Source organism: Acartia tonsa, chromosome 10, assembly GCF_053477335.1.
Source record: "Acartia tonsa isolate MP-2025a chromosome 10, ASM5347733v1, whole genome shotgun sequence".
Classification (NCBI taxonomy): Eukaryota; Metazoa; Arthropoda; class Copepoda; order Calanoida; family Acartiidae; genus Acartia; species Acartia tonsa.
Genome location: NC_137269.1, coordinates 45,924,079 through 45,949,427, shown reverse-complemented (window position 1 = coordinate 45,949,427; position 25,349 = coordinate 45,924,079). Strand labels below are relative to the sequence as shown.

Below are 25,349 nucleotides of genomic sequence, written 5' to 3'. Positions count from 1 at the left end.
AAGGTTGCTAGCTGCCAAACGGCTGAACTTTATACAGATCATGCCCGCTCACTGTTTTAAGCGGCATAAGGAGGCCTACAAATAATCTGGAAAAGCCATAAATCAATAATGCATAATTATTTCGAAGTGCAGAGAAATGTGCGAAAAAGGCCTCTTTTACGCGTTTTTTCTTCAGTGAAGCTTTCCCTGTGCATCATTGGATCTTAACTATTTCAGATTATTTGTAGGCCTTCTTATACCGCTTAAAATGGTGTGCGGGTATTATCTGCACGTTCAGCCGTTTGGCAGCTAGCAGCCTTTAAAATTCATAGATTTTTAGCAAATATTCGTTACCAGCAATATTTTACCGTGAACTGCAGTAGATCAAAATATTCAGCTCTCGGTATATTTGAAGAAACAAATAAATCAATATAAGAATAAAACCAGCGGAGTAAGCTGGTTTAATTCAAGTCTAAAAAATTTAATTTTGTCAGAAACTTTTGTGTTAGTTTATAATTTCTTCAGATTTTGAAAAAAAAAGTTTTTACTTCATCTTTCCAAGCTTTTCTTTAAATTTATTATTTTGACTACAATTCATTATCTTATGAAAGCGGCTGCTCCTGTAACCGTTGGTATTCAAATTTCAAACATTTATGTAAAGGGGAAGATTTTATAACTTTCTTAAAACAAAGTGTTCAGTACATTAAAAATATCTTTGACTTTGAAAAGCGTTTTTATATAAATCCTTATAATAAAGTAAAAGGATGTTTGTCTGTCTGTCTGTCTGTTTGTCTGTACCGAAGGATCTTGCTAACCACTGAACCGATTTGGTTCTTCTTAACAGGGTAGCTTCTCATAGGTCCTGGGAAGGTTTATAACTATTTTGGGGGAGGATACCACAACCCTCCCAAGAGAAATCGCCCTAAGAAAAAAATCCCCCCCTATTTTTTTTTACTTTTTCTTTTAAAATAAGAAATTGGATTATCAAATTCGACTCTCCCCTCCTCAAGTGCCCCTAGAAGCCTTAAGGGACGTATCCGCTAGTATACATACATATATTATATTATAAATAATTTGAAAACGTTAGTTCCTGGTCGATCGGGAAGACAGTCATACATAAGTGTAAAATCCTGAAAAAGAAACAAGATGTTGATCTGTCTGTGTGTACCAAAGGATTTCGCTAACCGCTGAAATGATATGGTTCTCCTTTACAATGTAGCAAGTCCAGGGAAGGTTTATAACTATATTTGGGGAGGTTACGAACACTCTCCCAATAGAAATCGCCCATAGAAATCGTCCCTCCTCTCACCATAAGTGCCCCTAAGAGGCCTCTAAGGGCGTAGCAGCTAGTATAAACGGAAAATAAAAAAATATAATTTTTAAAAATATATTAACAAACTTTTTTTTATTTCAGAACTTGAAGAACCAGATCATGACAACAAATTTATGGGTAGAACAGGTAATAGTTATTTATCGTATTATAGACAGCTTTCCGCGGATATTAAAATGAAAAATAAAAAAATAAAAAAGATTGCCAAAGGCCCGGGCTAACTAACAAAACTGGATTTAATCATGTTATTCGTGGAAAATTGTCTGTAATACGATGCTATAGAAAATGATTGTTAAGTATGGCTGAAAACTGGTTATAATCCGGCGAATTTCAATCGGTTTTGAGGCCACACTGGAAAAGGATTTATTGATTCTCAATTAATTTACGAGGCTACTCCAAAAACTATATATTGAATGCAAATTTTAAATCTATACTTTTAATTATCTATGGAACTATTGACTGTAAATATAAGATCTATATTTATTTATCTATGGAACTATTGACCGTAAATATGAAATCTATATTTATTTATCTATGGAACTATTGACTGTAAATATAAGATCTATATTTATTTATCTATGGAACTATTGACTGTAAATATGAAATCTATATTTATTTATCTATGGAACTATTGACTGTAAATATAAAATATATATTTATTTATCTATGGAACTATTGACTGTAAATATAAAATATATATTTATTTATCTATGGAACTATTGACTGTAAATAAAAAATATATATTTATTTATCTATGGAACTATTGACTGTAAATATAAAATATATATTTATTTATCTATGGAACTATTGACTGTAAATGTAAAATATATATTTATTTATCTATGGAACTATTGACTGTAAATATAAAATATATATTTATTTATCTATGGAACTATTGACTGTAAATATAAAATATATATTTATTTATCTATGGAACTATTGACTGTAAATATAAAATCTATATTTATTTATCTATGGAACTATTGACTGTAAATGTAAAATATATATTTATTTATCTATGGAACTATTGACTGTAAATGTAAAATATATATTTATTTATCTATGGAACTATTGACTGTAAATATAAAATATATATTTATTTATCTATGGAACTATTGAATGTAAATATAAAATATATATTTATTTATCTATGGAACTATTGACTGTAAATATGAAATCTTTATTTATTTATCTATGGAACTATTGACTGTAAATATGAAATCTATATTTATTTATCTATGGAACTATTGACTATAAATATGAAGTCTATATTTATTTATCTATAGAACTATTGACTGTAAATATGAAAGCTATCTCTATTTATCTATGGAACTATTGACTGAAAATATGAAATCTATATTTATTTATCTATGGAAATGTTGACTGTAAATATGAAATCTATATTTATTTATCTATGAAACTATTGACTGTAAATATGAAATCTATATTCATTTATCTATGGAACTATTGACTGTAAATATGAAATATATATTTATTTATCTATGGAACTATTGACTGTAAATATGAAATCTATATTTATTTATCTATGGAACTATTGACTGTAAATATGAAATCTATATTTATTTATTTATGGAACTATTGACTGTAAATATGAAATCTACATTGATTTAGCTATGGAACTATTGACTGTAAATATAAAATCTATATTTATTTATTTCTTGAACTGTTGACTGTAAATATGAAATCTATATATATTTCTCTATGGAACTATTGACTATAAATATGAAGTCTATATTTATTTATCTATAGAACTATTGACTGTAAATATGAAAGCTATCTCTATTTATCTATGGAACTATTGACTGAAAATATGAAATCTATATTTATTTATCTATGGAACTGTTGACTGTAAATATGAAATCTATATTTATTTATCTATGGAACTATTGACTGTAAATATGAAATCTATATTCATTTATCTATGGAACTATTGACTATAAATATGAAGTCTATATTTATTTATCTATAGAACTATTGACTATAAATATGAAGTCTATATTTATTTATCTATAGAACTATTGACTGTAAATATGAAAGCTATCTCTATTTATCTATGGAACTATTGACTGTAAATATGAAATCTATATTTATTTATCTATGGAACTATAGACTGTAAATATGAAATCTATATTCATTTATCTATGGAACTATTGACTGTAAATATGAAATCTATGTTCATTAATCTATGGAACTATTGACAGTAAATATGAAATCTATATTTATTTATCTATGGAACTATTGACTGTAAATATAAAATCTATATTTATTTATCTATGAAACTATTGGCTGTAAATATGAAATCGCTCGGAAAGAGATTAATCTATGAAATAATAGATGTGCAATTTCTTCCGCTTATAAAACCATAGTTTAGTGTTTAATTGCAAAATTAAATCATTATATCAAAGCAAAGCATTATAAATATCAGGATGTTTGTCTATCTATCTGTTTGTTTGTACCAACGGATCTCACTAACCGCTGAACTGATATGGTTCTCTTTACAAGGTAGATTCTCATAGGTCCTGAGAAGGTTTATAACTATTTCTACGTTACTTTTTAAATGTAAAATAAAAAAAATTGGTTATAGAATTCAACTACGTCCCTGCTCAAGTGCCCCTAAAGGCCTCTTGGGGCATAATCACTTGTATTACATACATTATTAATGTAGATAGATTAGGCTCGCACAAAGTTTTAAACGACAAAAGAAAACTTTCCTTGTGCATCATTGGATCTTGGTTATTCCAGATTAGTTATAGGTCTTCTTGTGCGGCCTAAAACAGTAAGTTGGCATTGTTCAGCCGTTTTGGAGCTAGCAGCCTTTAAAGTTAATATATTTATACTTATGCGGAAGAGAGTGCACACCAAAATAATGTTTTATTTCTTCTTATTTCCAAGCAGTATCAATTTATTTTCCTCTGTTTAGAAAAGTTTTTGGTTTTGTTTCGTAAAAAATCTATTAAAAACTAGGGTATGTATGTACGTCCAACCATCAAAAAAGCACGCTATTTGCGGAGATTGTCCATATAAAGTGATACTATATTTACTTGAATACAATATTTTTTTACATTTTATTTTTTACAAAAGTATTGTTTTTTTTTTAAATTTACCAACTTTAATTATTTTTATTTAGTTTTGGTATGATTACAAGCTGAAATGGGAGCCTGCAGAATACGGAGGTAATTCTTTTTATAAAAATTGTATAATATTATTCTTAAATTGAATGCGTGAAGCGTACCTAAAAATTAAAGAAACCCCATCCACATTTTAAAAATTTGGGTATAGTCCCTCTTAATAGGCGTTTCGTCGTATTTTAACAGTAGCTTTTCTGCTATTTCTAGCCCTTGCGAAGGGCTTTAACCTTACAGGATAATCATCTAACCTAAAGATGCGTTGAAAGGAACTATACCGAATAATTTTTTTAAGTTTCTCAAATAATTGAACTTACGGGGAATTGTTTGTCACTTTTTTAAAATAAATTCATGCAAAAAATATATTATATCCATAGAATAGAAATGACTTGCATTGAAAATTTGATCTTTATTATTGGTTGCTTGTCATCCTTGACGTGAAACATATTGATAAAAGTTTTATCAAATATCTTGGGCTTGACAAATGTTCATATTTTATACCACAAACTATCATATATTATAATATTAAACTCAAAGTTTTGATGATTTTTATATGCAAAGCATCTCTTTAATTTTCCTGTCTGTCCGTGTGTCTTATCATAGTTGATTTTAGCCCAGATTATGTTTTTTTAGAAATGTTATTCTATGAATCTGCAGTTTTGTTTATTACTAGAGGCTGTGCCCCTAGCATCTAAAAGCTCTGTATTAAAAAAGATAGGGACAGAAGAAAAATAGCCTAAAACCATATTGGGACCTATGTTAAGATTCCCTAAATTGTAAAAAAGTAGTTATTGAAATCTTAAGTTACTTACAAAAAAAACTCAATTACACAATATTATATTTCGATGTCTTATATTCTATAATTTTTATATAAAAGTACCAAGATGTCCGTCTGTCTGTGTTTATCATCGAAAGCCGCAGAATCGATTTTTTTCATATTAATATTCAATATCTTGTTATTTAGGTGTGCGTCAACTTCATGTGCCCAGCGATCATATTTGGAGACCTGACATCGTACTTTATAACAAGTAAGATAGATAGATAGATTAATAGATAGATAGATAGATAGATATATAGATAGATAGATAGATAGATAGATAGATAGATAGATAGATAGATAGATAGATAGATAGATAGATAGATAGATAGATAGATAGATAGATAGATAGATAGATAGATAGATAGATAGATAGATAGATAGATAGATAGATAGATAGATAGATAGATAGATAGATAGATAGATAGATAGATAGATAGATAGATAGATAGATAGATAGATAGATAGATAGATAGATAGATAGATAGATAGATAGATAGATAGATAGATAGATAGATAGATAGATAGATAGATAGATAGATAGATAGATAGATAGATAGATAGATAGATAGATAGATAGATAGATAGATAGATAGATAGATAGATAGATAGATAGATAGATAGATAGATAGATAGATAGATAGATATATTGATAGATATACAGATATATTGATAGATATACAGATATATTGATAGATATACAGATAGATAGATTATTGACACAATTATATTCCTAAATGTAATTTTCATATTTTATCTCTAAATCAGATAGAATATATAATACTTTGATAAGTTGTAGAGTATGACGCATTCAATTCATAACTTTTTGTCCTTCACTTTTTTTCTTTATAAGAATAGTTATTTCTTTCATCGTATTATAAACGGCTTTCCGCGGATATAGAACGTATAATTATAAGATTAAAACCAGTTTTTTATCCCCGAGGTGCCGAAGGTACGGGCTAAAAAACTGGTTTTAATCTTATGATTGTACATTTTTATATTCGTAGAAAGCTGGATATAATACGATGCTAGACAAAGTTTTTCGTATGGATGAGAACCGGTTCTTATCCACCGGATTCGAATGAATACGAGAAATAAAATTATATATATTGTACCTACAAAGTTTTAGGATAAGGGAGGGAGGTTACTTTGGACTGGTATTTACACTAGTTCTCAAAGTTTTATAATTATATTTTCTAATTTGCTGACAAAAAAAAAATTGGGTACTTTTTATAAATTTTTTATTTGTTGATTCTTTAACTTTCAGTGTTTAAATGTTTCAAATAATGATTCTATTCTATAGAAGTGGTTATTTTGTTTATCATTATTATTAGAGCATAGGAAAACAATATTACGCATTTTTTACTTTCTCATTTTTCACGGGAGGGCGGTGGGGGGCAGTCTTCCTCAAAAGAGTTATTCCCAGGACCTTTAAGAATCTTATCTGCCAAGAAGATCAGTACAGGTTCAGCGGTTAGCTAGCGACACACATAGATCCTGTTCCTTTTATTTTAGGATTGTTCTTTCTAAAATATATAATTTTTGTAGCTTGCTGATGAGAATAGTGTTTCAGGGTTCTAGGGATTCTTATTTCTACACAAAATTATAACTTCTACCTAGTTTTCGAAATATTTTTAAAGGGGAAAAGAGGACCCCTTGAATCTCAATTTCATTTTTTTTGGGGGGAGGGGGGTTGATTTTTTCGAAACATATTTATATTTGGAGGGTTGTGGTATTCGCCCCCAAAATAGTCATAAAACTTCCCATGATCTATGAAAAACTACACTGTAAAGGAGAAACATATAGGTTCAGTGTTAAGCGAGATCCATCGATACACACAGACAGACAGAGACATCCTATTACTTTTATATGTGGATTACGAACAAAAACATATATTTTTAAAATTATTTTGGATCTCCTTGTTTCTGAGTGTTTGCCACTAGTTGAAGAGCCCTTGAATCCAGCCTTACTTATAACTGAAACATCTTTTATAACACACACACAAACACACACACACACATACACATACACACACGCCACACACACTCACACACACACACACACACACACACACACACACACACACACACACACACACACATTAACACTATCTCATTATTGATGATTGCTAGACTTTTAAACGATATTTCCCGCTCTTATAAATTCACTAGAAGCGCAGCTACTCTAAAGTTTCTTGGTAAAATTTAAGCGTTTTTAACACATATTCCATAACATTAGAAAAAAAAGTTGTGTTTCTACCTACAGTTTAAATGAAAGCGTCATTAATAGCTCATATTTAACAACTAAATTAAATTTTATTGAAAACAAAGCATAACGTCCAGATTTAGGTGCAGGGGTGTCAACACCACCCATAAACTATATCTTTAATTCTAATCTTTACATCACAAGTATTGTATAGATAATAGAATTCACAAATACATGTATTTGTAGTTAAGAAAAGCTTATTTCCTTTTTTCTGGTGCTCATTTCACTTTAACCCCGTTTTTAATACAAGTTATCTTAACAAATCCCACATTTTTGGTGACGTAATTTACCTCCCCCCCTTTCCTTTAAATAAGGGTTAATGTAATGTTTAAGTGGCCAGGGAACTAATAAGACAATGGCTGATAAATTGACGTATATCTCCAATGATGTCACGCAAAATTATCCCTTTTATAGCTTAAAATTAGTGGTTGAAACGTTTGAACACTCAACTTAATAAAAACAATAAAAATGCACTAGAGTCCCCAAAGTTGTTAAGCTAACGAACAAAAAAACCGTTATTTTAAAACTTTGGGGACTAGTGTAATAAACAGCTCATTGTCCCCTCTCACAATACCCCCCAAGTTTTTTTTACTTTTTCTTTTAAAAACTAAAACTGAAAATTTGGGGGGGGGGGGGCACTTTCTCCCGCCCCTCATCTCAAGTGCCCCTAGAGGCCTTTACGGTTGTAGCCGCTGGTAGAATATAATATACTCATAAAATGTTTTATTTAGTGCGGATGGCAACTTCGAAGTGACCCTGGCAACCAAGGCAACGCTGTGGCACCACGGACTGGTCGAGTGGAAGCCCCCCGCCATCTACAAATCTTCCTGTGAAATAGATGTAGAATATTTTCCATTCGATGAACAAACGTGCGTCATGAAATTTGGCAGCTGGACATATGATGGATTTCAGGTACATAAATAGATAAGTAGATAGATAATTATTAGATAGATGGATAAATAGATAGATAAATAGATGGATAGGTAGATGGATAGGTAGATAGATAAAAAGATAGCTAGGTAGTTAGGTATGTAGCTAGATAGATAAAAGGACTATAGATAGAAAGGTATATAGATTTTGGATGTGTTCATTATTAGAATCCATGGATATTAGGATAAGTAACATCCAACACACAATCACCCCTTTGATTGCATTTATGCCTGAAAGGCCTAATTGTGCATGATAATGTTGCACCAGTTTTCGGGTCTGGGCATACCCCATTATCTTGTTTTTAACATCTCTATTATGACGCATTATTGTACTGACACCAAATCAATTACGCTAATGCCACGGCTTTAGCTTACAAGGATGACAACATCCATAAAAGCGAAGCGCTGAAACGGTAGGACAAACGGACATTAACACTTGTATAGTGCCAGAACTGAATAATCAGAATATAAATGTATAAGAGTCGATGCAAAATTGTAAGTAAATTTGTTGAAAAAATGCTTGATACAGAATAATGTTCATGGACATACTGACATCTTTAGGACTTAATTATAGAGTTGCTTCGCTTATAATATTGTATTTTGTTGTCCCAGGAATCAGTATACAAACAATCAGATCAATCGGATGATTAGATTACATCAAAATTTGTTGTTAAAAAAGTAAAAAAATCAACATGTTTAAAATGGACGTACGGACATTTTGTTAATGATTATAGAGTTGCTAAGCTTTCTAAATCGTACCTAACTACTACAGGAATGAACATGCAATGTTTGAAATCGACCCTAATTAGAGAAAAGCTTCGCTTTTAAAAACATACAGAAGCAGATATAGAGAAATATATACACAGATGAATATATATACAGATAGATAGATAGATATTGATGGATAGACAGATAGATTGATAGATATTAATGGATAGATAGATAGATAGTTATTAATGGATAGACAGATAGATTGACAGGTGAACATATGATAGATTTTTGGAAAGTGAGAATATTTTCTAAGATTGCAGAATAATGGAATTATCAAGGGTCCAGAAAATTGCATCCCATCCATGGATCTTAAGGGATAATACGCTGGACGATTAATAAACTTTCCCGTATTCATTCGAATCCGGTGGATAGGAACCGGTTCTCATCCATACGAAAAAACTATGTCTAGCATCGTATTATATCCAGCTTTCTACAAATATAAAAATGTACAGTCATAAGATTAAAACCAGTTTTTTTATCCCGTGCCTTCGGCACCTCGGGGCTAAAAACACTGGTATTAATCTTATAATTGTACATTCCATATCCGTGGAAAGCTGTTAATAATACGATGCGAGAAATAACTATTCCAAATGATGATACATAAAATTAAAATTAAAGATTATTCGTTGAATTGTTTGAACCAAAAGATCAAGATTCAATAAAAAGTACCCAAAGTTTTTGTGCCAAAGATAAATTATTTTAAATCTTTGGGAACTGGTATAGTTTAAAGTCCAATGTCCCCTCCCTTCCTGATCTAGTGATCCTATCCTTCATTGATGGCATGAGAACAAGGATGACAACATTCATAAAATCGGACAGACAAACAAACAATTACAAATATACAGTGATTACACTATTAATATTATGAATTTTATTATTCAAAAATAAAGAAATTATGCGAATATTACAAAAAGTGAAAATAAGTAAAAAAAAACAACATGTTTAAAATGGACGTATGGATATTTTGTTGATATAGTTGCTTCGCTTTCTAAATTGTACTTAAAACAATAAGATATTTCTAACATTTCTTATTTAAGAGAGCTATCCCTTTCGTACAGACATACGGACAGACATAAGATGTAAACAGGTTTTAAAATTTTAAAATAATCTTTCTGAAAATAAACTTATGTTAAAATCTTAGATAAAGAAAAAATTTTTAAAACTTAAAAAAATATTAACAAATTTTAATTTATAAAAAAAATAGGTAATAAGGAGTTAAGTAATATAAAAATAATTTTGGCCTAGTTGTTTCTTTAGATAGCCATAAATAAAAGCCTAATAACTTATGACTAATAATCAAAAAAAATGTTTACCTTAAAACTATTAACTAAATAAATTGTTGACAAATCACATAAGTTTAAAGAAAATTGTATTATAATAAGTCACCAGCGTCTTCGCCCCTAGCCTCTAGGGGCTTTGCCCCAAGAGGTATAATTACATCTTCTATTACCTACCCAGCCGAAAAAAAATGCGAATGGATCGCAAATGTTCACGAATAAATTGCGAATTCACAAAATTCGTAAAAAAATTTTTTTTTTGGGGGGGGATTTTTTGGTTATTGGAGGGGTTGGGGGTGTCCAACCCCCCCAAGAAAATAGCCTAAAACTACCATAGGACCAGTTGGTATATTCCCTGAAGACTAGAATCCGATCGGTTCAGTGGTTACTGAGATCTTAAGGGACAGACGGACGGATGGACGGACATCATTCTACTTTGTATTTTAGATGAAGGACCAGGGGAAGAGGGGAAATTGGGCTGATAATCATTCTGGTCCCCTAAATTGCATAAACACGATATTTCATTCGTTTGCTAAAAAGTATTAGGGACTTCTATTAGAACTTAGTTATTTTGTTCCAACCTGCACTGTTCAAACAAAGAAGATAAAGTATAGAATAGAATCCAGGTAGACGATTCTGCCTGACTAGCCTGAAATAAAATTGAAACTTTTGAAAGTACCAAAAGTCATTATTGCTTGTAGTAAAATGGCATGATTTCAGAAAAATATCCAGATAAGATATTAAAATTAATACCTTTTAAAAAAATTTACTGAAAGCAATACTGACTGGCATTCGGCCATTCACAATGGATTAAAACTTTATATTCTGTGCAAAAAATGTACAAAATTAAATTTAAACGTGGAATTAGTAAACAATGACTAAGAAATATTTGGACAAAAATTATGATATTGGCACATTCAATATATTTTCTTTTTAAAAAGTAATATTTCAGTTTTGTCCAAACTGGACATTCGTACAATTCAAGTTGGTTACAAGTTTTTTATTGCGCAAGTGCGACTTTTCTTAAATTTTCCAATAAACAATTGAGGTTTTCAATTCTATACTTTACAAATAACTTTAATCTACAGTAGGTTTACATCAATTTATCATCCATTGTCTTATCCCTTCAGATCCCTCATCATGGTCACTTTCTGAGAACATAAAATATGTATTGTATAATGTACAAAGAATTCTAGTTGAATAAAAATTCAAGATTAAATTAGAATTTGCATTAGTAGTGAAAGTACAATTTGTAAAAATGAGATAAGCTTTTTCTCGTATTTATTCGAATATGGTGGATAAGACTCAGTTCTCATCCATACGAAAAAACTATGTCTAGCATCGTATTACATCCAGCTTTCTACGAATATAAAAATGTACAATCATAAGATTAAAACCAGTTTTTTAGCCCGTGTCTTCGGCACCTCGGGGCTAAAAAACTGGTTTTAATCTTATAATTGTACATTCTATATCAGCGAATAGCTGTTTATAGTACGGTGCGAGAAATAACTATTCCGAGGATAACTAGAATTCATATTTTTTTTCATTTTGGAAAAAAGTTAATGGAAGAAAACACATATTAATTAAATCATTAAAGTCATCATCATTTATAATACAAAGTAAGATTTAATATAAAGTAGTAAGGGTTTTTTGGTACTGGTGCAGTCGACGGTAAAATATTCCTGAGATCGATTTTCTCCAAAAATCTTTCAAGGCTGCTAGCTGACAAGCGGCTGTAAGTTTTGTCCCCACATAGTTTTAAGCATCATATTAAGACCTATGAATATTCTGGTATAGCCAAGATTGAATGATGCACAGGGAAAGCTTGACTTAGGAACATTTGGATATAATCGATACCAGGAACATTTTAGCGTGAACTGCACATGATTCGTTTTTTGTTTATCCTTGACCTAGTTCCCAAGGTGGTTTAAAGCTATTTGATTATCTCAATGTCTTAGAATGCCATTAGGCTTTTTTTACCTTCTAAAATGAATCCCCTAAATGTTAGGGGTGTAAGCCATTAGTTAAAAATTGAGTTCTGATGAGGTTTCCTTTCCTGAAAGAATTTGAGAGCATAGCTGCTCAATAATTAACACTGGAAAGTATCAACATTTATTTAAAATATGTTTATTTTTGTTGGTACTTTTGTTCATTGAATGTTAAAAACACTGTCACTAGGTATTTTGTTTTGTATCAGTGATCTTTAGGGATAAGACAATGGCCGATAAACACAGGCCTAATGGTGATAAACAAAATTACTCCTTCTGTAGATTAAGTCAATGGTTGAAAAATTTGGACACTTCTAGTCCGAACAAACATATGAAGATTTGATAAAATTATCAAAAGTTTTTAAACCTTTTTTTTCTCAGAACAATGAATTTTATTTTATCTAACATATTTTGAATTTAAGAGTAGCTACATCATCACATCTTCATTCTTTCGCATTCTTTTCTTTGAAATCATTAGAGCTTAAAGAAAACCTTTTTATATCAGTTTTTGTCCTCATAACTTGATTGTCACAAACTTGAAATTTTCGAGATTTGCAAAATTTAGGAGTGTAAATGGGGGGGGAGGGAGGGTCTAATGAAAGATTTGTATTGGGATACTAAATGTTGCTTTGACAAAATTGGTACTTTTATCTAACCTTAATTAGCTGATTCAAACAAGCATTGTTTCTAACCAATGATTTTAATCAACAAAAGGGTTAGTTTTTTGGAGGATATACAACAAGTTGTATGTTTGCCCCAAATCATCTCCCTAACACATTCCATGTGCACGCCATTGGTGTGGAAGTGCAGATAGATGATAAAAATCTAATTTATCAGATTCTATATTGGCAGAAACATTCTTTTGTTACCCTTAATGGAAACTGCTCCATACATTTCAACATACATAACATAGAATAATAGAGAATAATTTCAATATACCATATAAAAGAATAAAACAGAGTATTGAACACAAATAACATAGAATAATAGAGAATAATTTCAATATACCATATAAAAGAATAAAACAGAGTATTGAACACAAATAACATAGAATAATAGAGAATAATTTTAACATACCATATAAAAGAATAAAACAGAATATTGAACACAAATAACATAGAATAATAGAGAATAATTTCAACATACCATATAATAGAATAAAACAGAATATTAAACAAAAATAACATAGAATAATAGAGAATAATTTCAATAAAACAAATAACGGAATAAAATAGAATATTAAACAGAAATAACATAGAATAATTGAGAATAATTTCTACATAAATAATAAAGAATAATTTAGAGTTATTTTGAAATACATAACATAGAATAATAGAGAATAATTTCAACATAACATAGAATAATAGAGAATAATTTCAACATAACATAGAATAATAGATAATAACTTCAAAATACATAACATACCCTCATTTTTTTGTGGAGAATCGCCCCACCTCCACCCCATCCTGGTATGGCCTTGCATTGGCAGTAAGCGAAATCAACTAGACAAATTAAAGAAATAAAAAGCTTAAATTCCTAGTTATATTTTTTGCTTGAATTTGCATTTAAATAAATTTTTTTATTCATTTTTATAGTATAAATATGTTATCATAATATTACAAACTTTAGAAAAGGTTTCAAATATTTTGACAAAATAAATTGGAAGATAAATTAGATTTGTTGTTCTATTGTATTTTCTCTCTCTCACTCACTTTCTCTCTACCAGTTACAAATGGAACATTTAACTTAACAAGATGAAAAAATTCTTTTAAAAAAACAAAAACTAGAAAAGTGTTGTTGTAGTACATTAGGAACTAGCGTAATTTAGTTAAATCATATGAGGCCAGCCTAGCAGTTTCCTGAGGCTTACCCAGATGCTTAAGGGTTAGGGTTTCCTAAGTCTTACATTTTCCTTTGTATTGAGATAAAGCTAAGGATACCATAACTCATAGGCTAGACTAGGAAAATTCGTAGGTTCTGGCTATTTGTCTTTAGCCTCTTATTCCTAAGTGATAAAGGTAGGAAGCATCTTGAATGTCTTCAAAAAAAATGCACTGGTATTTTGTGGTGTACTGGGTAGCCCTGCAGGGTTAGGACACTGATATTATTGGCTCCATAAGGTTAGGGCCCCCTTGAGGGTTCATTGCATAACCAGCCACTTTTGGGAAAGCACCTGTATTTGAATGACTAATTACTGACATGCTGTTTTTCTAATATCCAATAATCATACCGTTATATATCAAATATCTAGCATTTTAATAACATTTCCTTTCTTAGGAAAGATATGACATGTTTTCTTACTTGTATCATTTAGTTAATGAAAAGTAGTGTACCACATAAAATGTCCATAATTTAGGATTTTTGAAGGGTAAAAATATACCATCCATATAAATAAAAAAAACACATTATGATATTTATGACTAAGTAAGTTTCATAAAAAGTACTATAACCTTGATTTCATTTTTTCTTTGTCCTTCATTAGGTGAAATATAATGACAAAATCAGCATAGAATTGTCCTAAATGACTTTATTTCTAACATATTTGCTTATTCTTATTCTTACTTGATATCATAGCAGAGGAGGGCAGCTAAAAGCATTATCCCCTTCTATGAATCCATAATAATTTTTAAAAGCGAAGCTTTTCTATAATTAGGGTAGGTCCGTACGTCCGTCCGTCCGTCCGAGATAGATAGCTTTTATTCGTTAATTTAGGCATGTTAGAATTGTCCTATCGATTTTAAACTTTGCATGATGATTCCTGTAGTATTTAGGTACGATTTAGAAAGCGTAGCAACTCTATAATCATTACCAGAATGTCCGTACGTCCATTTTAAACATTTTGATTTTTCTACTTTTTTAACAACATATTTTTATGTGTTCTAATTATTCTTTTGATCTGATTTTTTTGTATATTGATTCCTGGGACAACAAAGAACAATATTATAAGCGAAGCAACTCTATAATCAAGTCCTAAAAATGTAAGTATGTCCTTAAACATTATCCTGTATCAAGCAGTTTTTCAACAAATTTACTTACAATTTTGCTTTGATTCTTATTTTTATATTATGACTATTCAGTTCAGACACTATACAAAGTGTCCGTTTGTCCTACCGTTTCAGTGCTTCGCTTTTGTGGATGTTGTCATCCTTGTTTAATTTAAATTACATTAAGTCATTGGGAATTTTTAGGAATTGGACAATGGATGATATTTTTATGTAAACCTCTAATGACGTTAAACAAAATTACCCCTTTTTTTAGTTTAAAATCATTGGTTGAAAACTAAAGGTTTTTACAATCCTATTTAAAAAAAAAAACGGTGGTTGGGGCTCCTCTAGGGGAATATCCACTAGTAAATGAATATAGGACTGTAGTTGTGACCTGCCTGACTGTGTGGTTCTAGTATGCATACTCTCCTATTTATCTTAATTAAGTCACTAATACTCTAACAACTCACCATGAATGTAGAAATAGTCATATAAACATAAAATTTTTATATTTAATTGTATTTACTTAATCAGGGAATCGACAAATTAAGCAATCCTAATATTCTTTTCGGTAAAGCTGTGAAAACGATTAATATCCGCTGGATGAGAACCGGTTCTGAGCCATACTAAAAAATCATGTATCGCACAGTGTTACAGACACTTTTTACATTTAAATATTAAGATAAAAACAAAATTTTTTTTTATCATTGGTCCCTTTAGGGCCAAACAGACTGTAATAAATCCTCTATTTTTTATTTTAAAATCCGCGGAAAGCTGTAATACGATGCGACAAATAATTTTCTTTTTCTCTATCCCAATAACCCTGCAACAAACATACAAACAAACAACATATAAACACACTTATTTCATACATTTTCATATACATTACAAATACATATATATATACCAGGAGGGCAATGGGCTGTTTATTACACTAGTCCCCAAAGTTTATAAAAAACGTTTTCTTTTTCGTTGGCCTATTAACTTTGGGGACTTTTAATGAATTTTGATTGGCTAATTCATTAAGTTATGTGTGTAAACGTTTCAACAAATGATTATAATCTGCAGAAGAGGGAATTTTGTGTATCATGATTCGAGATGTTTATCGGACGTTTTCTTATCCCTTTGGATCCCTGTATACATACATACAGCAGAGGCGTGCAAAAAGGGGGGGGGGGTGTAAACCCAACCCCCAGGCGAAAATAAAGGGTGTGGATTTCTACTCATATAGAAACATACTTACATAAGGGATCTAAAGGGATAAGACAATGGCGAATAAATCGATGTATTTCCCCAATGTTGATACACAGAATTACCCCTTCTGTTACAATTAGTGGTTGAAATTTTCCGAAACTCAACTAAATGAACCAACCAATTAAATTCAATAAAAGTCCTCAAAATTGTTGAGCCATAGAATAAGTTTACTCTATTAAAACCTTTGAGGACTAGTGGAATAAACAGCCCAATGTCTCCTCACTCCCTGTACTAAAATATTATAATAATATAATATTATTAAACACATGTAAATATAATGGTAGACAGAAAGGGATTATTTGGTATTTTCATCTATTGCAACGGCCAACCAAGTTTATGAAACTACCAAACCATGCATTTAACAATGAGTTATTGATACCATTTTTTTGGATTGATATTCATATATAATTGCAATACGTATCTATATGATTTATTTGATTATCATTTAAATACATAAAAAGGAGTGTTCTTTCAAAAAAAACATTAAAAATGAAGATTATACATATCAAAAAAGATAGATTTGAGTTATGTAGTACAGAACCAGCCCTTCCCCCTAGTTTTCAAATTAACAAGGATGACAACATCCATAAAAGCGAAGCTCTGAAACGGTAGGACAAACGGACATTAACACTTGTGTAATGTCAGAACTGAATAATCAGAATGCGAATGTATAAGAGTCAAAGCAAAATTGTAAGTAAATTTGTTGAAAAACTGCTTGATACAGGATAATGATTATGGACATACTTACATTTTTAGGACTTGATTATAGAGTTGATTCGCTTATAATATTGTACTTTGTTGTCCCAGGAATCAGTATACCAAAAATCAGACCAATCAAATAATTAGATCACATACAAATTTGTTGTTAAAAATGTAAAAAAAATCAACATGTTTAAAATGGACGTATGGACATTCTGGTAATGATTGTAGAGTTGCTACGCTTTCTAACTCGTACCTAACTATTACAGGAATCACCATGCAAAATTTGAAATCGATAGGACAATTCTAACATGCCTAAATTAACGAAAAAAAAACTATTTAAAAAAAGTAAAAAAACCAACATGTTTGAAATGGACGTACGGACATTTTGGTAATGATTATAGAGTTGCTACGCTTTCTAAATCGTACCTAACTATTAAAGGAATCACCATGCAAAATTTGAAATCGATAGGACAATTCTAACATGTCTAAATTAACGAAAAAAGCTATCCGTTACGGATGGACATACGGACGTACGGACGGACGTACGGACGTACGGACGGACCGACCCTAATTATAGAAAAGCTTCGCTTTTAAAGATAATAGTGTTTTTCCTTAGGCTAAATTGGGGACAGGGTAGCTTCTAAGGTATGGGGCAGGCAGTACCCCCACTTCCTTACATAAAATTTATTTAAAAATAAGGGGTGCTGGGATCTATGCTCGCTTGACACTCTAAGGGAAAGCACCGAGTTATTTAACAGATAACTATTAATCAGAAGAATCAAGTAAAATCTTGAAGGCTTGAATCATTTACAAAAATCATCGAATTTTAGTTTTTTAATGTTTTTTTTTTATATTTTAGGTTGACCTCAGACACATGTGTGAAAGAGAAGGTAAGTCTTTTTCAGTTCTTATGTAGCGCAGCTACTCTGCATTAAGAGTCTATCCGTACCGCTGTCTGTCAGTTAAAAGGCTGGTAGTCTATTTACTTAAGCTGATGGCTAAAGTGACTAATTAAAGTTTAGTCACCGACTCGAATAATTTTCAAGCCAGTCGGCTAATCATATAGTAAATCAATTATAGTCTTTCAAACTTAAATGATTAAATTGCATAAAGTTTGTGTATCTGTCTTTCTAAAACGGAAATATTTATAAATATAGTTCACTTTAACAGGGAAGCTTTTGATAATTCCAAGAAAAGTGTTTAACTACTGTGAGTTATGGTACCAAGAAAAAATAACCACAAACAAAAAAAATAAAATTCCTAAAGAACTCTAGGGTTGTAACCGCTTAAAATAAAAGTATCAAATATATCTGCTAAAAATTATAAGTATTTACTTTACTGGCATTGCAGTAGGAAAAAGAAAACTGTTTTATTTGTCCCAATTAAATATAATATCTCCTCAACATGTAGATACAATATAGTTCTCTAGTGGCTTCATTCCTAGCCTCTAAGAGAGAACACTAAGCATGTAGTAAGTGAGATCTTAGCGGTCAAACAGACAGGTATAGAGAAAAATATTCTACTGGAATTTAATATCATTATACAATAAATAAATAGGTTTTTTTTACAAAACAAATAAAAGTTTAATAAGTATCATCTTTTTTAGGCTCCAACACTGTTGAGTTTGGGATAGACTTGTCAGAATTTTATATGTCAGTTGAGTGGGACATTCTAGAGGTCCCGGCTATCAGGTTAGTACGTCCTAATCATAGTGTATAGCATAGCTACTCTATAATTTTATATGTCAGTTGAATGGGACATTCTTAAGGTCCCGGCTATCAGGTTAGTACGTCCTTATTACAGTGTATAGCATAACTACTCTAAAATTTTATATTTCAGTATCAGGTTAGTACTTCCTTATCACAGTGTATTGCATATCGACCTAATAATAGTGAAGAGCATAGCTATTCTATAATTTTATATGTTAGTTGAGTGGGAAATTCTAGAGGTCCAGGCTATCAGGTTAGTACGTCCTACTCATAGTGTATAGCATAGCTACTCTATAATTTTTATATGTCAGTTGAGTGGGACATTCTAGAGGTTTCGGCTATCAGGTTAGTACGTCGTAATCATAGTGTATAGCATATCTACTCTATAATTTGATATGTCAATCGGGTAAGGTTTTTTCCTTCAAAAAGCCATTCCAATATTTGTAAGAGATTAATTACTTTGTACTTTTTGAACTTATGTATATTCTCCGTCTACTGGGTCTCTGTAATCTTGTAAGGTGTAAAAGTACATGAAATAAAATAAAAGGACAGTGATGTTTATTTTTCACTACATCAATTAGCTTTGTTGATTTTATATAAAACGGTTGAGCGACTGAGAGATAACTTTATTACTTTACCAAGTATAACTTTGTTGGGGCGGGGTTCTATATTTTAACACCCACTATAAGATATTAGGTTGGATAACACCCAACAGACAACCTTCCTTTGATTGTGCCTGTTCATGTACCTAGGATTTTTTTTTACTCTCACTATTATTGTTACGTGCTAGACATAGCAGAAGTAGGTATCGCTTTTAACGTCTCCAATAATACGCAGTGTGGTCTAGACTCGGACCAAATACCTCTCCGACAGCAAGCATGCACTTATTAAGTTACCTTAGGGCAATATTTTTATTTATTTTAAATTTTAGATAGATACGAATTGTCTATCTACTCAACTTTGGTTTGAAAGATGCTATATTATTGATCAACATAAAATTTTAGTTGTTTCTCTCAAATTGTATATTACAAAATAAATATTTTAGATGCTTATTTTTGTCAAGGAGGGTTTGAGAGAGCCTCATAGAATAGGGCCCGCAGGGTTAGATAGATATATGTTTGGTTCAAAATTATGAGTGGGGTTTACAGTAATTTTGAATTATCATCATAGTAGCGCTGCTACTCTCCATCCATGGTACGACCATATGTTCGTACTTATTTTTAAAATGCCCCCCTTCCTATTACATCAGCTCCTATTAGAGCTACAGGGCTAATAAATTTTGTGCATGTCCCATTTTTAGATAAAGTGAGGCAAAGTCATTTTTCACTTCCTTCACACTTTTATTTAACAACCTTTGAGATAGAACCCCCCACACCCGACCGTTAAGGGTTGAGATACATATTTTGAAAAGATAAAAAGCAAGTTTTTAATGTGTACATATCAAGTTGTCCAATGATTTGAAAGGTTATTTTATAGAAAAGGTATAAAAAGTAAATTTTGTATGCAGCTAGTGCGACAATTTTCCTTTAAATTTTAAACTTTTGGTGCGACAAAGTTTTGTAAAGTGTGACAGCCTCAGAGATATAGGGATGGGGAAATATGAATAACTTTCTGTTTTGTGTTGATTATATGGTTCTTAGTAGACGGGTTGTTTTGTCTGAAGTTTAAGATCTCAATAACTACTGGACTTATTGAATTCTCCTATCGAGAAAGCTTCACGTAGATTTCGGGATGGTAAAAGCTGTTTTGTTTCAAGATTTCATTCTTGGGAAGGTTTTAGACTATTTTTCTGCCCATTCTATACCCATTTAAAGGAATAATTTTCTATTGTGTACTACGGTCTGATCTAGCTTTTTCTCCATTACTTAACCCTGGGCTATGTATGGCAGTTGTTCTACTTTAAATCAAACTAGCGGCTTTGCCCCTAGCCTCTAAGGGCTTTGCCCCAAGAGGTAATTAAAACAAAAATAAAAAAAATTTCTGGTGCTGACAATTTATGTGCAGTAGTTTCCCTAGAAAACAATTTTTGTTTTTGGTTGGGGGAAATTTACATTTTGAGGGGGTTGGGGGTGTTCCACCCTCCAAGAAAATAGCTCAAAACTACTAAAGGACCAATAGGTATACCCTGAAGAGTAGAATCCGATCGGTTTAGTGGTTACCGAGATCTTAAGGGACAGACGGACAGACATCAAGCTAATTTGTATTATAGATAATAACAAATAAGTCCTTAATTTAATATTAAAATCCTGATCTTAAGTTAATGGTAATGGACAGATAGAGAAAAAATAAATCTTCAACTTCAAAAGAAACCTAAGCGTTATGGACGGATTGTATTAAAACAGATGATTATTGGTCATATGAATCTTCTCATAGAAATCAACTGTATATCTTTAATAGAAGCCAAACTAATTACGTTTCCTCCATAGCCGTACGACCAGATTGATGGATAAACAGAAGGCATAAATTAGCTACGCTAATAAACATTTTTGGCTGCAACTACATCAAAAGCTCTTCTTTTTTCTCCTTAGAAATAAATATCAGATAACTTTCTAGAAATGTCTTTGACATGCGCAACTTTTATTCATTCACCCTGTAATTATCCACTTGTTCTTGACAGAGAGAGAGAGAGAGAGAGAGATGAACAATGCTGTTTATTACATTAGTCCCCAAAGTTTTAAATTAACGTTTTCTTTTTCGTTGTCCAAACAACTTTGGAGACTATTGAATTTGGATTGGTTGGTTAATTTAGTTGAGTGTTTAAACGTTTCAACCACAAATTTTAATCTACAGCAGGGGCGATTTTGTGGATCATCATTGGGGATGTACACCAATTTATCGGTCATTGTCTTATCCCTTTAGATGCCTGTGTTCTTGAGCTGACAAAGTTTGAGTTGACAGGTATACACCAAGTAGTTCTTTGATTAAATATTTACAATCACCGTGCAGAGTTTCACAGTTGCGGACAAATTTTGCAATTTTAAACCTGTCTTAATTCATTATATTGCATTTTGATTATGGTTGGGCCGGATACCGGATATCCGGCTGATTTTTAATGTCGGATATCCGGTTCCGGCCGGATATCTGGCCAACATTCGATATCTGGCAATTTACCGGATATCCGGCCGGATAACCGGATATCCGGCGTCAAAAATCAGCCGGATATCATGTAACCGGATAGTTTTAGTATTCGGTATCTGGCCGGATATTGAAAATGGCCGGATATCCGGCCGAATAACCGGCCAGACCGGATATCCGGCCCAACCCTAATTTTGATACTCTTAAATTTTACCTGAAAAAATTCTCTATTAACCTAACCTATTTCAAACTATCTTATAGGTTTTTAAATGCCTAACCCCTGCGGGGGGCTTATTTGTCTATTGATATCTTAACCTAACCTAACCTGTATAGAAATACTTAATTAAATAAATTTTAACACATCATATTCATCAAAACTAGCTTAATTATTAGGGGCTTCAGCTCTTGCCTCCAGGGGTGGGAAGGTGTTTATCCTAAAGCTAACAAATTTTATTTTAAAATAACGCGGGGGGTTGTTAGGGTTACATTTCTTAGGGGATTAGTGTTCCTCACCCATCTTGTAAAGATATAACCAGCCAAATAATTCATAGTGTAGTGCGACAGCGGTCACGTACGGCTAAATGAGTGCAAATTATAGAGATGCTTCACTTTTAAATCACAATAACTTAATAAATATAATTTGCAGATATTCCACAATATTAGACATTTTCTTTGCTATTTTTGGCTCTAAACATTTTTTCAATTAAATAAGAAGTCAAGAAAGTTTTAAATGTAATAATTGTAATTTAAAACAAAAGAATTGAATTACCCTAATTTCTATTACTTTTTACTGTCCTTGACCTATGATAAGAGTTTATAGGAAATCTTCTGGGAGGGAGGAGACATTAGGTTGTTTAGTACACTAGTCCTTAAAGTTTTGTAATACCATTTCCGTATTCGTTGGATCAGCTCAATTGGTAGGGGACTATAATTAATTATAATTGTTTGGTTCATTGAGTGTCCAAACTTTTTATTATTTAATTTATATAAAAGGTTTAATTTTGATTATCATCATTAGTTATATACATAATTTATGACCATTGTCTTATCCCTGGCAATCCCTGGAAATCTTAGATGTGGTGGTCCTATCATTTTTCAACTTTTTACTCCCAGTTCAGAAGGTTGAGCTGGGTTGAGTGGGACAAAAAAAGTTGGACAGATTTTTCCAGGAATAATTAATTACACAAAGTGGAGATCTGGGGTTCCTAACTAACAAGGATAAACAAAATAATAATCAGCCTAGCTACATTAGGATGGCATTTTATGTTGGACTAGCGGCTACGCCCCTAGAAGCAATTGGTGTAGGAGATACCTTCCCCAAAAATAATTATAAATCTTCCCTGGACCTATGAGAAGCTAATTGTAAAGGAGAACCATATCGGTTCGGCAGTTAGCGAGATTCTTCACTACAGATAAAAAGCCTACTTCTTTAGCTATATAACATAGGATATAACTAAAGAACCTCCATTCCCTAACAATGATATGGTTTCTGCAGGGATACTGTTCTTTATTTAATAATTTTTTTCAAGGAGAAAGACGACTTTTATTTACCCCCAAAGTCTAAATAAACATTATAAACATAAAAACTATTTGCTATAAAATCATGAATATATGCTGTTTAAACTAAGTGTATCAAACTTTTCCACGATTAATTTTAACCTACATAAGGGGTAATCATAATGTGTCTTTCTCCATTGGCTTGTACAAGGGTTTTCTTCATAATTCAATATCACATTTTACTCAATACTTCGCCCCTATCCTTGCGGGAATGGATAAACTTCCAAATTTTATTTAAACTCTTAATTTTTAACACATCCACTATCAATTTCTATTATTGGTTTTCCCATAAAGATTCTGAGAAAAAAATGCATTTTTGCATAATCTTATTTGGCAACCTCAACTAGCTAAAATAGAGTTGCTACCAGGGAGGAAGGGGACAATGGCCTGTTTATAACACAAGTCCCAATGTTTTATGATAACGTTTTCTTATTTGCTAGCTCAAAAACTTTAGGGAATTTTGATTGGTTGGCTCATTAAGTTGGGTGTCCAGACGTTTTAACCACTAATTGTAATCTACAGATGAGGACATTTTGTGTATCATCATAGGGAATGTGTACATCAATTTCTCGGCTATTGTCTTATCCCTTTTGATCCCTGAGTTTCTACCAAATATTTGAGTTCTTGATGTGTATTTAGATATATAAGTTGGAAAGAATTTTAATGTTAGAGGGAGATTTGAAATCTGCATCAAATTTTAAGGATTTTTTTTTATAAAATTGTTTTTTTGTATAATTCTTTATCTAGAAGCGGAAATACAATTTAATTTAATTAATTTTGACATCTGTGATTGGTGGATTGAAAATTATCTGCGCTCTGATTGGAGAAGTTAAAGCCAATTAGAGCGCAGGTAGTTTTCAATTCACCTATCCTATTGGTCAACATTTATGAACTTAAATTGTATTTCCGCTTTTAGATAAGAATTATACAAAAAGCGAATTTTATAAAAAAAAATCAATAAAATTTGATGCAGATTTTAAATCTCCCTCTAACATTAAAATTCCTTCCAACTTATATATCCTAATGTGTATTTCATATTGGAAAATAAAGAGAAGGTCTGGTAAATAAAAACAAAATGCCCGAAAAAAAGCATTTTTACTACAACAAAGATTTTACATTTTAAGACATGGTTTAAAAGCAACAAAACTAGAAAATAATTATTCCACATTTCGCAGACAATATTTGCGCAGTTTCTGTTAATTTGCAATTTCAATGCTAACCTTTAATATAAAGTAGTAAGATTTTCTGTGTGCCCATTAAGATCCCTTATTTAGGAGTTTCTAGTTTTCTGTGAATTATTTATCCAAAAATGTTCCAAGAGGCTTTGAAATTGTAGGTTTTTTTATTTGTCTATTAAGATATCGCTAATCATTAAATTGATATTTTTTCAATTTCAGTAGAGCTTTATATGGTTCTAAGGCAGGTTTTTGTCTATTTATAATAACAAAATGTGACTTATGGCACTTATCGTCAATTTAGGCATGTTATAATTGCCCTATTGATTTGAAACTTTGCATGGTGATTCTTGTAATAGGTACAATTAAGAAATCGCAACAGCTCTATAAT

At 31.2% G+C, this 25,349-nt stretch overlaps 2 protein-coding genes across 3 annotated transcripts in view; both read left to right on the top strand.

Annotated features, from left to right (window-relative positions):
* LOC145330154 (uncharacterized) overlaps positions 1–25,349 on the top strand; it is a 246,091-nt gene that overhangs the window by 76,802 nt on the left and 143,940 nt on the right. The window lies entirely within an intron of this gene.
* Positions 1–25,349, top strand: part of LOC145330153 (neuronal acetylcholine receptor subunit alpha-4-like) — a 242,877-nt gene that overhangs the window by 136,722 nt on the left and 80,806 nt on the right. For both annotated transcript variants that reach the window (XM_080174737.1, XM_080174738.1), the window contains exons 2-7: positions 1,394–1,438; positions 4,458–4,503; positions 5,420–5,483; positions 8,269–8,449; positions 18,302–18,332; positions 19,049–19,133. In XM_080174737.1, coding sequence (XP_080030863.1) covers positions 1,394–1,438; positions 4,458–4,503; positions 5,420–5,483; positions 8,269–8,449; positions 18,302–18,332; positions 19,049–19,133 — 452 coding nt within the window. The remainder of the gene's footprint in view (positions 1–1,393; positions 1,439–4,457; positions 4,504–5,419; positions 5,484–8,268; positions 8,450–18,301; positions 18,333–19,048; positions 19,134–25,349) is intronic.